Here is a 17,008-nt window from a genome sequence, read left to right as displayed (position 1 = left end):
ACACAGAGGCACTGACAGACGTGAACCTGAAAGCACAGACCCCAGCCAGGAGCCCAGGGATGGCCCGTCAGCTGTTGCAGGCTGAAGGCACCGCACAGTCTGATGAACAGCTGTGTGCTTCCTGCTGGACTGTGGGTTTCTGAGAACATCCGACCCTGACAGCTCCAGAAATGTCTCACAAGAAGGAGAACAGACAGAGTCACTGTATGTCCTTTATTCTGTTAAGGTACACAGAGAGCCTGGTTCATTATGTACAGTGCGTCTGGGCTACTACAAAGTTACAAGTTAAAGAGGAATTGGTTTGAGTAATGATGTTTCAGTGAAAAACATAACAGTATTAAAATAATAATAATAATAAATTACAGTTACAAAAGTTGATCAAAACAAAACAAAGAGTTTGCATCAGTAAAATCTGCATTACATGTCATGAATTCCAAATGATGGGCAGTCGAATGTTTGTGAAACACATTTGTTAATCACTTTCCTCACTGCATCCTTGACTTCCTGGTTCCTCATGCTGTAGATGAGAGGGTTCACTACTGGAGGTACCATGGAGTACAGAAGTGCCACCATCAGGTCCATGGATGAGGAGGAAACGGAGGGAGGCTTCAGGTATGCAAAAAAGCCAGAACTGAGAAACAGGGAGACCACAGCCAGGTGAGGGAGGCACGTGGAGAAGGCTTTGTGCCGTCCCTGCTCAGAGGGCATCCTCAGCACAGCAAGGAAGATCTGCACATAGGACTCAACTATGAAAACAAAGCAGCCAAAGAATAAAACGGCACTAAAAATGATAACCACAACTTCCCTGATGTAGGAGTCTGAGCAGGCAAGTTTGAGGATCTGGGGGATTTCACAGAAAAACTGGTTGACAACATTACCTTGGCAGAGAGGCAGTGAAAATGTACTGGCAGTGTGCAGCAGGGAATTGAGAAGCCCAGCACCCCAGGCAGCTGCTGCCATGGTGGCACAAGCTCTGCTGTCCATCAAGGTCCCATAGTGCAGGGGCTTGCAGATGGCAACGTAGCGGTCATAGGACATGATGGTGAGAAGGTAATATTCTGCTGACATGAAGAAGAGAAAGAGAAAGAGCTGTGCAGCACATCCTGCGTAGGAGATGGCCCTGGTGTCCCAGAGGGTGTTGGCCATGGCTTTGGGGAGAGTGGTGGAGATGCAGCCCAGGTCGAGGAGGGCCAGGTTGAGCAGGAAGAAGTACATGGGGGTGTGCAGGCGGCGGTCGCAGGCTACGGCTGTGCTGATGAGGCCGTTGCCCAGGAGAGCAGCCAGGTAGATGCCCAGCAAGAGCCAGAAGTGCAGGAGCTGCAGCTGCCGCGTGTCTGCCAACGGCAGCAGGAGGAACTCGCTGATGGAGCTGCTGTTGGGCATCTGCTGTTCCTGGGCTTGGAGTCCTGTACAGAGTGCAGAAGATAATGACAAGTCCAGACCATTCTCAGAGACACTCCTCCTGCTGTAGTATACTTTATTCCTTCCCCTTTGAAAAATGGCCATTTAACTCCAGAACTTGTATTTATTTTTATGACCTTCACCATCCCTTAAGGAGTAGAAGATTAGGGAGCTCTTTCCTTCTGCTAAGTTCCTAATCATATCCCAGCCTCCTGGATATTTTCCTCTTTACTGCAGCTGCTCTTCGAGACCCCAGCCCCAGCATCTGTGCACTTCAAATTGTCTTAGAGAAATCAGACTGTTTACAGGACAGGTTAACAATTAATGTCTGCAGAAAACGAGGAGAACAGAAACTGATCGTATCCTTTCAGGAAGGAGAGTCTGAAAGCACAACCTGTGTGACTGTTCACAAAACAACAGATGGACAGAAGAAATACTGAGGTGTTTCATTGCTGTGTTCAAAGATGACTGCCTCTTTTAGATTTGTGCCTCCTGTCCTCTCTCATTCCCTCAAAACAGGAAAAGGAAAATCCCTGCCTTGGATCTCATCTTGCAAATTACCTTGCAGCCATGCTGGGACACGCAGCCCTCAGGGCTGTGCTCCGACACTGCAGCACGGAAACCCACAGCTGGAACAGAAGTCTTTTTCTACAGTAAAGAAACATGCAGTGCCTGCAGCCAGATCTGCTATGGCATGTCCCTGATTAAGTTAACCCTCTATGAATAGCATCAGCATAGCCTGCAGTGAGACTTACCGTGTCATCGTTTGTGAGCAATGCTCCTGCAGTGAGCTCACATCCCGCTCACGCTGTTCACATCCTGCAAGCTCTCTCCCCTTTCTCTCCTCTCCTTCTGTCACCTGCAGGCTGTGCTGTGCACAAGAGCTGCTCCTGGGCACAGCTCTATCTCTGCAGCGCTGCCCACATTTATAAGCTCCCTGTGTCCCAGGAGCCCGGCCCAGCACAACAAAATATGATGACATTTTCATCCTTCCCACTTGTCTCCCCTGAGATATCCCTGGGTCCTCATGGCCAACAGCTCCTGAAAGAAAACGGCATCATGACTGTGTCTAACTCATTTCTTGTACAAATATTCCCTGTGAAAGACAAACCTCAATGAAAGCGACATGGACATGGCATGCAGTTGATCACTGTGTTTTACTGTTCATTCAATTGCAACACCTTTCCTGCTGTTTGTTGGCCAAAAATAAAAAAAAGAGAAATCTTTCCTTTTACATGTGCAGCTGGTTTTCTGTAGAAAGCTAGTGGGAGTTGGTGCAAAGGAGTTTTAACACTGAGCGGGTGAAGGCAGAGAAGAGTGATGTGAAAAAAAGTGATGCAAGTCCCATGGGGCCAATGTGAGTAGAAATTAGTTGGTTAGGTTGAGGAGGACATTTGTCCACACAGTAACACAACAGAACTCATTGGGAACATTCCAGATTGATACCAGTTGCACAGTGCTGCTTTAATGTTTTGTTTAAACTCAAATATAAATAAATAAACAATTAACGCCTGCTGGATTTGGCCACTTTAAGCTCTCTCCAGGTACCCCTCCATGTTGCTGAACAAGTTCTGAAAACCTGAAGAGGATGACAGGGAGGCACAAGGCTCAGGAGGCTCTTTAGGTGGTAAGTGGCCCCAGGGCACATTTGATGCCGAGTCCATCGAACTCCAGTGCAGAGAGAAGACTGCACAAAGTGCTCAACAAGACAAAGTCAGAAGTAACAGTGAAGTTACTTGGAGTATTAATGGGCCCACTGAGGGACACTAACAAGCCAACTTCCCAAGGGACTTGTTAGAGAAGATAATTGGAAGCCATGAGTACAGCCAGGGAAAGACACTGGCATGGTGGCTCTGAAGCAGAGAAACCCCTCTTTTGCCATACAAAGCAGACAGGTCATTTCCTGATTCCCAGACCCTTGGCAGGGATATCCTATCCCTCATGTTGGCTCAGGGCCATTCCTGGGGCAGTGGGATGGACATCTGTATGATGTTAAATGAAAGACAGGAGATCCCAGGCTCTTCATGGGGTGCAAGGATGCTGTGAAGTGCATGTCCCATGTGTGCCCTGTGTGACCTCGCAGGCTGTGGGATGTGAGAAGGGCCCAGTCTGAACAAGCAGTCAATCCAAATGAAACTCTGAACTTCAGATCTCTCATTTCCAGTGTCCTCCTTTGTACACTCTCCCATAGTTTGATGTCCTTTATGTTCTGTGGTGCCCAGAAGTGCACCCAGTGCTCCAGGTGAGGCTGTTGCAGTGCAGAGCAGAGAGGGATGATCCTTTCCTTTACCCAGCTGGCAATACCTTGCTTGATGCACTCCAATGGATTGTTGGCCTTCCCGGCTGCCTGGACACACTGCTGACTCACGTTCAATTTGATGCTGACCATGACCTCCAATTGTTTTCAGTCAGACCGCTCTCCAGTGTCTCGTATCCAGTCAGTGTTTATGTCCAGGGTTGCTCCTACCCAGGTGCACAATCTGGCACCTGTTCTTGTTATGCTTTATGTACTTGGTGCTTAGGACCAACTGGTACCCACTTCTCTGACTTGTCCACATCTCTCTGCAAGTCCTCTCCACCCTCAGTGTAGGTAACAGCATCTCCTTATCTGGTATCATCAGCAAACTTGCTCAGATCATCTTCTAGTCCTGCATGCAAGTCATCCACAAAATCATGAAAGAGAAGTGGCCCTAAAATGGAGCCCTGGGGAACCCTGAGGGTGACCGTCTAACACACTGGCATCCCTTGGTCAACTAAATGGATAACCTTGTCATCAAAAGACCTATAGTGAAACAGGACCTTCCCCTCTGGAAGTTGTGTTGGCTGTGACCAGTGACAGAATTGTTCTTCAGGTGCTTTTCAATCACTCTCACCATCACTTTCTCCATAATTTTACCAGGCACTGGAATGAGACAGGTCCGTAATTACCTCTGTCATCTTTCTTGCAGGGACTGCTGGACTATGGTGGTGATGATGGTACTCCTTAGTTGTTGGTGCCCCCCAAGTCCAACCGCTCTTCACCCACCATTAGAACTTCACCAACTAAGAAAAAATGACGGGTCATTGTTATTGGTGACTCTGCACTGAAGGGAGCAGAAGGGCCAATATGTAGACCAGACCCTCTACATAGGGAGGTCTGCTGCCTCCAAGGTGCCCGGGTTAAGGATGTGAGGATGAAAATTCCTTCCATAGTCCACCCCACTGACTACTATCCCCTATTACTGTTCCAAGTTTGTAGTGATGAGTTAGGCAGAACTTCCATGAGGACTCTGCAAAAGGATTTCAGAGCCTTGGGGCGACAGGTAAAGGGTTCGGGAGCACAAGTTGTGTTCATCTCTATCCCTCCTGCTTCAGGGAAGAATGAGGGATTCAATATAACGGGCCAACAGATCAATACCTGGCTCCGAGACTGGTGTGCCCGGCAGGGGTTTGGGTTTTTTGACCTTGGGTCCCACCGGTCAAAAGGGATCTTAAGGAGAGAATTGAGTAGGTTCATCCAGAGGGCTTTAAACTAGGTATGAAGGGGGGTGGGGCAGTAGCTGGGGCCACCAAAATGGAAACTGCATGCAATGTCTCTGTGCTTGCAGGAGAGGGGTGTGCTTCTAAGCCCCAAGGTCTTGGCCCTTGGTGAAGGAGAAGGGTGACTCGCCTCCTTGTAGGAAAAACACGAGGGCTGGTGTTAAGCTGATGGCTGTGGAAACACCTAATAGTAGTCACAAGGCTATTAGGGCTGCTGCTGATTGCACTTCTCTGACTTGTCCACATCTCTCTGCAAGTCCTCTCCTCTCTCAGTGGAGGCAACAGCACCTTCAATCAGCAAATTTGCTTAAAAAATCTTCTAGGCCTGCATTCAGGTCATCCACAAAAACATGAAAGAGAAGTGGCCCGAAAATGGAGTCCTTGGTAACCCTGATCGTGACCATCTAACAGCCAGATGGAACCCACTATCTATAATCCTTTGGGCCTGACCTGTTGGCCAACTGTTCACTGACCACGTTCTGTTTCTTTCTAGCAATATGCAGGACATTCTGTCCAGAAGGTTGCTGTGAGAAATAGTCTCAAAAGCTTGACTGAAATCCTGAAGGATTACATCTCTGGCTTCCCTTTGTCAGCTAAATGGATAAACGTGTCATAAATGACCTGAATTTAAACAGGACTGTCCCCTCAGAAACTTGTGTTGGCTGCGACCAATGACAGAATTGACCTTCAGCTGATTTTCAGTCACTCCCACCATCATTTTCTACATAATTTTAACAGGCACTGGAGTGAGACTGACAGGTCCATAATTGGCCCTGTCTCCTTTCTTGTTCTTTCTTACAAGGAGACAACATTTGCCAGCTTCCTATCTATTGGCATGACCCTCAGCTTATGTAGATGGCATTGAAATGAGAGCCCAGAGCAAACTAAGGTGTCATCAGCGAAAGAACATAGATGTGCCATAGCTTTGCAGTGCCTTGTGTTGGGGTACTAAGCTGTCTTTGTAAGGATTTATGAGTGCATACAGTAGTTCTGAGTAGATGGAGTGTTCTAGAATAGCTGAGTTAGGCCTGTAGCTTAAGAGTTAGTGGGCGGGGGGTTTAGGTATGTGTGCGTACAGGTTCTCTTGCGTGCATCGGGTTTTGCGCAGTGGGTGTACGTGTCTGTGTGGGATTTAGGATGGTATATAAGGAATGTGACGCAGCAATAAATTGAGAGAAGACATCATGGCATCCATGTTTGTGTCTCTCCCCCGGACAGTCGAGGTCCCGGGATAAGTCGGGTGAATTGGCAAATACGTCAGACCCCAAGGATCATCAAGTTCCAATCCCCGTGCCACAGGCAGGGTCAGCAACCTCCAGATCTAGCACTAGAGCAGGTGACCCTATCCAAAATGGTGTTGAACACCTCTAGGGATGAGGTATCCAGTCTCTCTGGGCAGCCTGTCCCAGCACCTCCAGCACTCTTCTTGTAATGAAATTCCCCCTGACATCCAATCTACACTTAGCCTCCTTGAGCTTTGTCTGGGGGTGATCTCCGGATATCAGTCTGGGACAGGGAGGCACAGACCCCAGTAATGGAAAAAAAAAGAAGGAGAGACAAAGGAATAAAGGAAATGAAAGGAAGGGGTTTGCCTCGTGACCCATCGAGCCCTGGGCCATGTGCTCCGGGAAAGGAAGAAGAGCAGAGAGCAAACAGATTGTTTTAACAAAGAGAAAACGGAATGGCAACAATCTGATGGTACATTACTAAATGTAAGCAAATCAAACAAATGAGAGAGACAAAAGAACCCAAAGCAGTGTGAGGGAAGCACGTGCATTTCTCATCTGTGAACTCAGATGGCTAATGGTAGAGAGCTGCTGGGGTCTGGTCCAGAGTCTGACCTCACTTCCTCTTTGTGACAAGTCCTCCGGGGATGCCGCCCCTCCTCTCCCGTCCCAGAACCCAAACTGCCCAAAAAGGCGGTAACGTGGAAGCAAAGTGTGAACTCTTTAACTCCCGCTGTTCTGCATGATGTTCTTATGTGGAATACTGACAACAAAAATCACAAAACCACAACAGTGTGCTCATCCATTTAGTCAGCTGAGTAACTCTACTTGCTCCATGGAGATGGCTGAAAAAAAACATTTTGAGGTGCCCTAAACGCTGGGGTCTGTTGTCATTAGGATGGCCAAGAATACCTCTTCCCTTCTCTGGCCCTCAGCTGAAGCTCAGGAAGGAGATGTCTATCTAAGGGATTTCCCACACAGTTTACAAGCACTGGCACACACCCAGGAGCAGCCCAGGCACCTTGGGCATCACCCAGCGTCTGTGTGTGAGCAACTGCCTCCCTGCTGATGACTGAGGAGTCAGAGCAGGAGCTCACATGAAGGCAACTCCTTGTGCACTTCTGAACTGAACCAGAAGAATCCCAGCTCCTGTGGGTATATGGGGTGCTGAATCCCATTTCAGCTCTAGGATTTCTGTCTAGGGATGAGATTCCTGCAGTACCTCAGATGGATCGCTGCCCTGCACAGGGGAAGTCCACCCCTCTCTGTCCTTGTCTGTGTACTCTTTTTGTTTCATCAAACGATCTCTGGTAGGACTCCCCATATGTCTGGAATTAATCACTGACCACTGGAAATCTGGTGTTTACTTCATCAGATTTCAAAGCACAGTCAAGATGCTGTTGTCTTTCAGGAGCTGTTGGCCAAGAAGAGCCAGGGACATCTCAGGGGAGATGAGTGAGAAGGATAAAAATGACATCCTCTGCTGCTGAGCTGGACCAGGCTCCTGGGACACAGGGAGCTCATACAAGTGGGCAGCGCTGCAGAGAGACAGCTGTGCCCAGGAGCAGCTCTTGTTCACAGCACAGCCTGCAGGTGACAGGAGAGGAGAGAAAGGGGAGAGAGCTTACAGGATGTGTACGGTGTGAGCAGGCTGTGAGCTCACTGCAGGAGCATTGCTGACAGATCATAACACGGTAAGTCTCACTGCAGACCATGCAGCTGGTTTTCATAGAGGGTTAACATAATCAGGGACATGCCATAGCAGATCTGGCTTCTGGCACTGCGTGTTTCTTTACTGTGGAAAAAGCCTTCTGCTTTAGCTGAGGGCTTCCATGCTGCAGTGTCAGAGCACAGCCCTGAGGGCTGCGTGTCCCAGCACGGCTGCAGGCTGTGCATATGGGGCTGCAGGCGGGTGCCCAGGGCTGTCGTGCAGAGCAGGGTCCCTGCTGTGCCCCAGGGGCTGTGTGCCGGCTATGGGACTCTGCCGCCTGCCAGGCTCAGCACTCAGCCTGCCCGGGGAGCTGCCCAGGGTGCTGCGGGGAGATGTGTGGGGGGAAGGAGCCCCCCGGCAGGGCTTGTGCTGCCACAGCTGCTGCCTGGGGCAGGGGATCACAGCTCCACTGCACAACTGAATGTTTGTGAGAGTACTTTGCAAGAAGAGAGTAAAGGCAGGGATGTTCCATTTCCTTTCCTGAGGGAAGGCAGGAAGGATGGGCAGCAGAAATCTAAAAGGCTGTCAAATTCGAGCACAGATCTGAGACTACCAAATATTATAAAAGGATACAGCCAGTTTAAATTATAGTTCTTTTCTTTAGACATTAATAGTCCACTTGTCCTGCAAACAGTCTGCTTTCTCTAAGACAATTTGAAGTGCACAGAGGCTGGGGCTGAGGTCTCAAAGACCAGGTGGAGTAAACAGGAAAATATCCAGGAGGCTGGAATGGGATTAGGAAATGAGAAGAAATTAAGAGCTCACTAATCCTCTACTCCTTCAGGAATAGTGAATCTCATGAAAAATAAACTCTAATTCTGGACTTAAATGAACATTTTCCAAAGGCAAATGAGAACTTATATAGTATATCAGAAGGATTATCACTGAGAATGGTTTGGACTTGTCATTATCTTCTGCACTCTGAGCAGGACTCCAAGCCCAGGAACAGCAGATGCCCAACAGCAGCTCCATCAGCGAGTTCCTCCTGCTGCCGTTGGCAGACACGCGGCAGCTGCAGCTCCTGCACTTCTGGCTCTTGCTGGGCATCTACCTGGCTGCCCTCCTGGGCAACGGCCTCATCAGCACAGCCGTAGCCTGCGACCGCCGCCTGCACACCCCCATGTACTTCTTCCTGCTCAACCTGGCCCTCCTCGACCTGGGCTGCATCTCCACCACTCTCCCCAAAGCCATGGCCAACGCCCTCTGGGACACCAGGGCCATCTCCTACGCAGGATGTGCTGCACAGCTCTTTATCTTTGTCTTCTTCCTCGCCGCAGATTTTTCCCTTCTCACCATCATGTCCTATGACCGCTACGTTGCCATCTGCAAGCCCCTGCACTACGGGACCTTGATGGACAGCAGAGCTTGTGCCACTCAATTCCCTGCTGCACACTGCCAGTACGTTTTCACTGCCTCTCTGCCAAGGCAATGTTGTCAACCAGTTTTTCTGTGAAATCCCCCAGATCCTCAGGCTCTCCTGCTCAGAATCAAATCTCAGGGAAGTTGTGTTTATCATTTTTAGTGTCAGTTTAGCCTTTGGCTGCTTTGTTTTCATAGTTGTGTCCTATGTGCAGATATTCATGGCCGTGCTGAGGATGCCCTCTGAGCAGGGAAGGCACAAAGCCTTCTCCACGTGCCTTCCTCACTTGGCCGTGGTCTCTCTATTTGTCAGCACTGCCTTTTTTGCCTACCTGAAGCCCCCCTCCATTTCCTCCCCACTCCTGGATCTGACAGTGGCACTTGTGTACACAGTGGTTCCTCCAACACTGAACCCCCTCATCTACAGCATGAGGAACAGAGAGATCAAGCACGCTCTCAGAAAGGTGTTGCAATACTCACTATTCATGCTTCAATAAAGCACACATCTTCCTCACAGGATTCCAAGTGATGGTTCTTTATGTTTTATGCATCTTTGATTGTTTGATTCTGTAAGTGTTATACAGCAATTTTTAATGAAATGTTGCTACTTATTTCATCAAAAATTTCTTCATCTTTCCTGCCTAATTTCCATTTTCTCACTCCAAGAGCTCATGTAAACATCGAACCAGATTCCCTGAATACATTAAAAGACACCTAAAAGGTTTTAAAAAAATACTTTTCCTTTTGTCTTCTCTCTTCCTACCTTGTCTGGGTCTGGGGGAGGTACAGCCACTGACAGCAGCACAACGTACTATTTTCATTCCTCCTCCATTTACACTGCCAAGTGCTCTCACATCCTCTCATTTGTGCTGGCCTGAAGGTCTTGTGTGTCTCACAACAGTCCTGTTGTCTCTCCAGCAGCACTCCGGGGCTGCAGTCAGTAGCCGGCAATATGAACGGCTGTGTCAGAGCTGGTCTCCTTGCTGGCACTGCCATAACAAGAGGGCCCCTTCAGAGCAGGACCAGAGAACTAGAGGCCTCTTCCAGAGCTGGTGTAAGGAATGTACCTCAGGAGCTGCTCCCTGAGAAGTCCTCGAGATCTTCTGGTGCTCTTCACTGCGTTACTGGGTCAGACTGAAGAGTCTCAAGGAGATCTGTAAGGGACTCAGGGCAATATTGTGGTTTAAAGTTTATTTGTTGTGATGAAGACAAAATGGATAATAATTATGACAAATGTAATTATACATATATAATATATTTATTATATTTTCAAATGTCTACAACATATGCAGTTGCAAACAGATATGCGTAGATACTGACACGTATGCATATCTTTTGCAAGTCCAGGAGTTGTTGCAGGGGTTTTAACAGCCACAGGGTTCACTGTAGTTGCTGAGACAGCTGTTGGGCTGTTGCTGGAGCTGGAGCAATTGCAGAGCTCATTGCCAGAGCTGGAATCACCACAGGATCTGTCACTGAATTTGGAGCAGCCACTGGGCTCATTGGAGGGGCTGAAGTGACCACAGGGCTGGACCTCCTGTCACAGTGCAACTCTCAGAGGGAGGGGCACTTTGTAAATGAGTTACAGGAAACAGTGAATATGCAGATGAGTTCCAGGAAATGTGTTGAATATGCATGAGCTTGGCTTTTAAATATGTAATGCTTCTGCTTGCTGGTGTGCAAGACAGAGCAGTGATTCCCTTTGTACCCAGCACCAAATGAATGCATTTCTGCTTTATAACCTGAAACTGGATTATAGAGTTTGATTCCCCAAGTCAATTTGGTGACACGGATGGGGCCAGCTCTGTTCAGCTGCTGGACCAGTTGAGATGGGAAACACTTTTGGCTCACCCTGAGATTTCTCAGAAGGACTCCCTTCCTCACCTGTTCACTGCGGGGACAGACATGAACCCTCCACAGGTGGACCATGTATGTGTATGGTAATGGGAGCCTATAAGTTGCATAGAGACATCCTGATGGGGGAGTTCCCAAAAAGGCGACCTGTAAGTGGTATGCATGGAAGAAAGAGCAAGTGCTCTCTGCTAGGTGGTTGTCAATTGGACAGTCCTAGGTTGGTCTCTCCTACAGGTATGGAATGTAGTGGATATCCTGTGAAATGGTATCCTGGGTTCACCTAGCTGTAATTGTGGGGGTTATAGGTTGTATGATCACTATTATAATCTTTTGTAAGTGTTCAGTACCGTGTATCTAATCATTACAGGTCAAGATGACTGCGAAAAAATCTTAAAGTTTTCCACTGGTTGACCAAGGTATGAGCGTAATTAAGATTCCAGCTAGAAGACATCATCAGCATTGTGCATTATGAATAAACCATGGTTTTTGATCTAAATGTCAGAGTGACTGTGGTGTGAGTGAGACACAGCACAGCTGCGGGGCGAGCGTGGAGTCCCAATCTGTGGTTCCTTCCTCCTGTGAGGGAAATGTCTGGAGATAGACAAAGTGAAAGACTCTGTGTTGTCTGTCCACTCATATGTACTTCCTGCTTGTATGTAAGAAGATGGGAGTTTGTACTCTATAGATTAGGAAGAGGGTCCTGAGGAGAGGTGTACATTCCACCCGACAAATGAGTGTCAACCCATTTATGTGATACTATGTCATGCTTGCGAGGAAGTGTGTGAGGGAGCTGAGTCAATCAATGCTGGTTCAGCAGCGAGGTGTTTATAGCTGTACAATGCAGAATGTTAAGGAAAGCTATATGGTATTAACAGTGTTTACTGGAACTGAACGCTATTGTTTGACAAACTGTTTTGATGGTATAAGAAAGTGTAATTGTTAATGGCATGTGGAAGTGTACTTGAGGGTACAAATAGTGGAATAGTGTAGAGAGGAAATAGGGTTAAACAGTAAGTGATTTTATTTGCACTGACATGAGAGTAACACCCCCTGCACCGTTCCCCTGCGAGCAGAGCAGAACTCTCGGAGTGAGAGAGTGAGTTGGGGTCAGAGACTGCTGCTGCAAAGAGCACTACTTGCAAAGGGGGAGGTGGAGAGGACAGGGCAAAGGAACTGAGAAGAGCTGGCAGAGATCTAGGAAAGCCGAAATCCCAGTGTTAGCACCAGAAGCCTCTGGAGAGGAGGAGGTGGGACTGAAGTATGATGTTAGTAGTTGATGTAATAATGAGGGTTTGGAAAGTGAGGAAGTTGGGTAGGACTCAGGCTGAGGAAGACAAAGATGAGCAAGGTGTAACAGGGATGTCATGGCTGAAGAGGGTAGCAAGATGGGAAAAAAGAAACAACTGATTAAAAAACAGAGATAGTAAAGAAATTAAAACTAACAGCAGCTGTTACTGTTGCAGAGCTGGGGTAGGGACATAGGAGCCAGAGGTTCCCTCAGGAAGAGGTCAGTGGGGGTGTGGGAGGGGTGCTGAATGAGCCCAGGGAGGGCTCTGCCCTACCGGAATGAAAGCAGTGTGCAAACTGCAGTGGGACACTGGTGGAGTAATCCTACCAAGCTGAGTGAGAGGGTACCATCTTCGATTGCAAAGTTTACCCTAGCAGATCCACTGGTGAAACAGTAGCTAGGGGAGCAGAATAAAGAGGTTTACTTTCTGGTGGATATGGGTGCTTCTTACTGTGCATATATGATTTTACAACAGCAGTACAAACTACTGCCCCAAAGTGAAAAGGCTTACTTTCTTAGGCCTTTACAATTTATTCCAGGTAAACAGATAGGAATACACAAAGATTTGTATATACCACATTCCCCCAAGCCTTTGCTAGGGCAAGATTTACTAGAGCAACTGTGAGTTGAAATAAAGTCTAAAGGAAAACTGGAGTCTGAGGTAAAAGAAGAACAGTTAATAGAGGTGCTTAGTTTAGCACAGATCACTACCCCTGCAGGGACTGGGATTTCAGATGAAATAAGTGATCAAGTTCACCCTTAAGTGTGTGTGGTGCAAACCCAAGGAAGTGCTAAGGATGCAGCACCAATGGCTGAATAAAGCAGCACCAATGGCTGAATAAAGCAGGGAGCTCAGCCGGTTTGGATTAAACAGTACTCCCTCATACTCAAATACAGGAAAGCAATCCAGCCAATAATTGATCATTTTCAGAAACTCAGGTTGTTGGTGGAGTGTGAGTCAAAAATACAGCGCAAACATCCTCCCGATTATTAAACTTTACAGGAACTACCGGATACTACAAGATTCAAGGGCTAGAAACAGAATAGTGGAGGATTTATATCCATTGGTAGCATATCCACATACAGCGCTTACAAAATTATCGGGGGAATTGGCATGGTCCCTCTTGTGCCATCCCGTGGCACCCAGTCTGTGTTGCTGCAAGGGTTGGACTGAGGCACCAGCTCTGTCGGCCTCATCTCAATTCTGTTGTACCACAGCGGCGTCTCCCGGTGGTGGGTGATGAGGTCGTAGAGGCTGTCAAATTCTCGGCTGTCAGTCAGAAAGAACCTGTGGATGCTGGCGTCCTGCCACCGGTGGATGTGACAATGCTGCACCTTCCTATTATACGAGATGGACAGAATGCAGTCACCAACGAATGTTTGGCTCTCCCTGACAGGAAAGGAGCCATCGGGGGCCCCCATCTCAGTGCAGTACTGTCAGAAGCCACTCAGCAATGTGCTGCACACCACACCCTGCTCCCATCCTGCCATGGAACCATTCCTGTTTGAGATGCAGCTCCATGTTCGCTCTCACCTCCTTTTGCACAGCTCGTCTTCCCCTGACGCCTCCCCCTGCTGTCCTGACCAGGACAACACAGAGTGGGTTCCATGCACAAGTGATGGGGTCTTCCACTGTTTGGCACTCTGCTGTTTGCTCTTCTGTATTTGCCATCTGCTCCTTTGTCTGCCATGAACCCATGGCTCCTTACCGCTCACTTCAAGCCACCTCAGGTTTGGTGGGACTTGCCATTGGTCTTTATAGCGTCTGCTAAGACCCACGCTAGATGTCTCATGATTATGCTGAGAGGGTCTGTCTGGCATGGATAGTTACAGTCTGTCAGTTTTCTTCCTCCATGTCTGCTGAAATTAATTCGGAGGAGGGAAGGGGGGGCTGGCTTGGAGTGTTGTGGCTCGGAAGTTATACACCACCACTGAATAAGTAGTGCAGCAATGTGAGGTTTGTTTACAGAATAATCCTAGAACAGGCCCCAGTGTTCTGTGGAACAAACAGGGAAGGGAATTTACCCTGGGCAACAATGGCAAATGGATTTCTCTGAACTCCCAAGGAAAAGGATGGTTTCATTATATGCTAGTTTGAACCAATACCTTTTCAGGATAGCTGTATGGGATTCATTCCCCGATCGTACTCAGAATGTCCAGGATGGGGAAAAGAGAGTGGAAAATCTTCCTAAAAATCCTGCAGTTGTAATAGTTGCTGAACTAAAGGATCTCAGTCAAACATCTGAAACTGAGACAGGGTATGGGGATATGAATGCCTGTGTAGAATCGATTAAATAAACCGCGCAGTGTCTCAACCATAGCAATATTTTGAAACTCCACTGTCAGCGTTATGGGGAACTCTGGGCAAGGGACCAGCTGGAAACAGATTATTTCTGTGAAGCTGCAGCGGCGTGAAAAGGGCAGAGTGAGGAAGACTTTGAGCCTTCGCCAGGAAGACGTCGAGCCTTCATCCAGCAACCACCAGGAGGAGCCCCCTGCTGTGGACAGTGCATGCACCAAGGGGAGGGGCAGTATGCAAATGAATTCTCAGGAAAATTATGAATATGTAGATGGCTTCCAGGACATCTGATGAATATGTATGAGCTTGGCTTCCAAATATGAAACAATTTTGCTTGCTGGTGTGCCAGTTAGGAGGAGCGATCCCCCTTGCACCCTGCATGGAAATTTCAGCACCGCTGAAATAAACATACCTACTCTACATCTCTCGGGCTATAGAGTTTGATTCCGCAAGTCAAGCAGAGAGCTTATTGTATGCTGAGGTACAAAACACCCCTGTTTCTTCAGACCTCTTGTCTCTTTTCCAGAGCCTCACTGTCAGTGAGTTTAGTTTCTGTCACTGTCATTCGGTGAGGCCAAGCTGACCTCTCTGTCTCCCACAACAATGAGTCCCCAAAACGATGGACATTTTTCCCTCTCCAGGTCTCAGTTCTTTTACACATGCAAATCTTTTGGTGGTTCATTTGTGGTCTTTCAGATGAAGGCCGTCATCTTCTTTTTCTTTGACTTGGGTCAAGCTGGTAAACACTTGGCTGGCTCTGATTGGTGGTCTTAAGGGCTACAACAATTAACCAAATAAAGTGTGGGAAAAATCAACAGTAAAATGTGAGTAAAATCAATGTAAATTTGTAAAACGAGGTGTAAAGTAGGAGGAAAAACCAAGAAAATTGTGAGTAAATCCTTGAGTAAAGTGTGAGTTGGCCTAGAGAAAAGGATGAGTAAACCTGGATTGATGGGAGGGTAAACCCACAGTAAACCCAGGATCCCATCCATTAGGCATCTACAGCCTCTAAGGGTAACTTTATCCAGTGCCTCTGTGTAAAAAATAAGTTCTTAACATCTAACCTATGACTCCCCTTTTTGATTTAAAGCCATTTCCATTGTCCTGTTATTATCTGACCATCCCATCCTAACTCTAGAGTTAGGCATTGCATCCTCAGCTGGAAACCCTGGGGCTGAACTGGGATCAGTTCCTCAAAGAACCATGGGAGCAGGGAGTTCACTTAGCTCAATTCAGATGTGTACAATGAGGTGTCTGTGAGTGAGTCCCTCATCTGAATCCTTGGTCTTTATTCAACAGGGACCACAACACATTGCTTGTACACAGACTCTCAGTGATGCTCAAGGTGCCTGGGGTGATCCTAGTTGTGTGCTAGTGCTTGTAAACTGTGACAGAAAATCTCTGAGATAGACACCTCTTTCCTGAGCAACAGCTGAGAGCCAGAAGGGAGGTACTCGTGGCCATCCTAAATGCTACCACAGCCCCATGCTTAGGGCACCCAGTGTGTCTTTTGCACCTATCCCAGAGGAGCATGTACTGATGTTCTACTCACCAAATGAATGTGCTCTCAACAGAAGAGGCAGATCTTCCTCCCTGCTCCATCTGTGTCATACTCTGGAGTTCAAGGCATCGCAAAGTTATGGCACATCTACGTTCTTGCAGTGAGGACACTTTAGTATGCTCTGGGCTCTCATTTCAAATGCATCAAAGTAAGTCTTGGGTCATGCCAGTTGACAGGAAGCTGGCAAATGTTGTCCCATTATAACGAAGAGCAAGAAAGATGACACGGGCGATTATGGACCTGTCACTCTCACTCCAGTGCCTGGTAAAATTTTGGATGAAATGATGGTGGGAGTTATGGAAAAACAGCTGAAGGACAATTCTGTCATTGGTTGCAGTCAACACAAGTACACTGGGTCCTTCTCACATCCCACATCCTGCAAGGAAACACAGGGCACACATGGGACATGAACTTCACAGCATCATTGCACCCCATGAAGAGCCTGGGATCTTCTGTCCTCATGTCTTTATTTTGAAATCATACAGACCTCCATCCCACTGCCCCAGGAAGGGCCCTGAGACAACATGAGGGACAGGATCTCCCTGCCAAGGGTCTGGGAATCAGGGCTTGGCCTGTCTGCTTCGTAAGACAAAGGAGATGTTTCGTAGCATGAAAGCCACCATGTCAGTGTCTTTGCCTGCCTGTACTCATGGCTTCCAATTATCTTCTCTAACAAGTCCCTTGGGAAGCTGGCTTGGTAATGTTCCTCAGTGGGCCCATTAATACTCCAAGAAACTTCACTGTTACTTCTGCCTTTGTCTTGTTGAGCACTCTGTGCAAACTTCTTCTG

At 47.8% G+C, this 17,008-nt stretch overlaps 1 protein-coding gene across 1 annotated transcript; it reads right to left on the bottom strand.

Annotated features, from left to right (window-relative positions):
* Nucleotides 1–417: 417 nt before the first annotated feature.
* LOC140265161 (olfactory receptor 14C36-like) lies at nucleotides 418–1,383 on the bottom strand. The gene has a single exon (XM_072361046.1). The coding sequence runs from the start codon at nucleotides 1,381–1,383 to the stop codon at nucleotides 418–420; it is 966 nt and encodes a 321-aa protein (XP_072217147.1).
* Between the last annotated feature and the right edge of the window lie 15,625 nt (nucleotides 1,384–17,008).

The sequence above is a fragment of the Excalfactoria chinensis genome, unplaced genomic scaffold, assembly GCF_039878825.1.
Source record: "Excalfactoria chinensis isolate bCotChi1 unplaced genomic scaffold, bCotChi1.hap2 Scaffold_68, whole genome shotgun sequence".
Classification (NCBI taxonomy): Eukaryota; Metazoa; Chordata; class Aves; order Galliformes; family Phasianidae; genus Excalfactoria; species Excalfactoria chinensis.
Note: the sequence above shows the minus strand (reverse complement) of the source record. Positions and strands in the feature narration are given on the sequence as shown.

Coding starts and splice junctions, on each gene's coding strand:
- LOC140265161 (XM_072361046.1), bottom strand. CDS start 1,383: ATGCCCAACAGCAGCTCCATCAGCGAGTTCCTCCTGCTGCCGTTGGCA.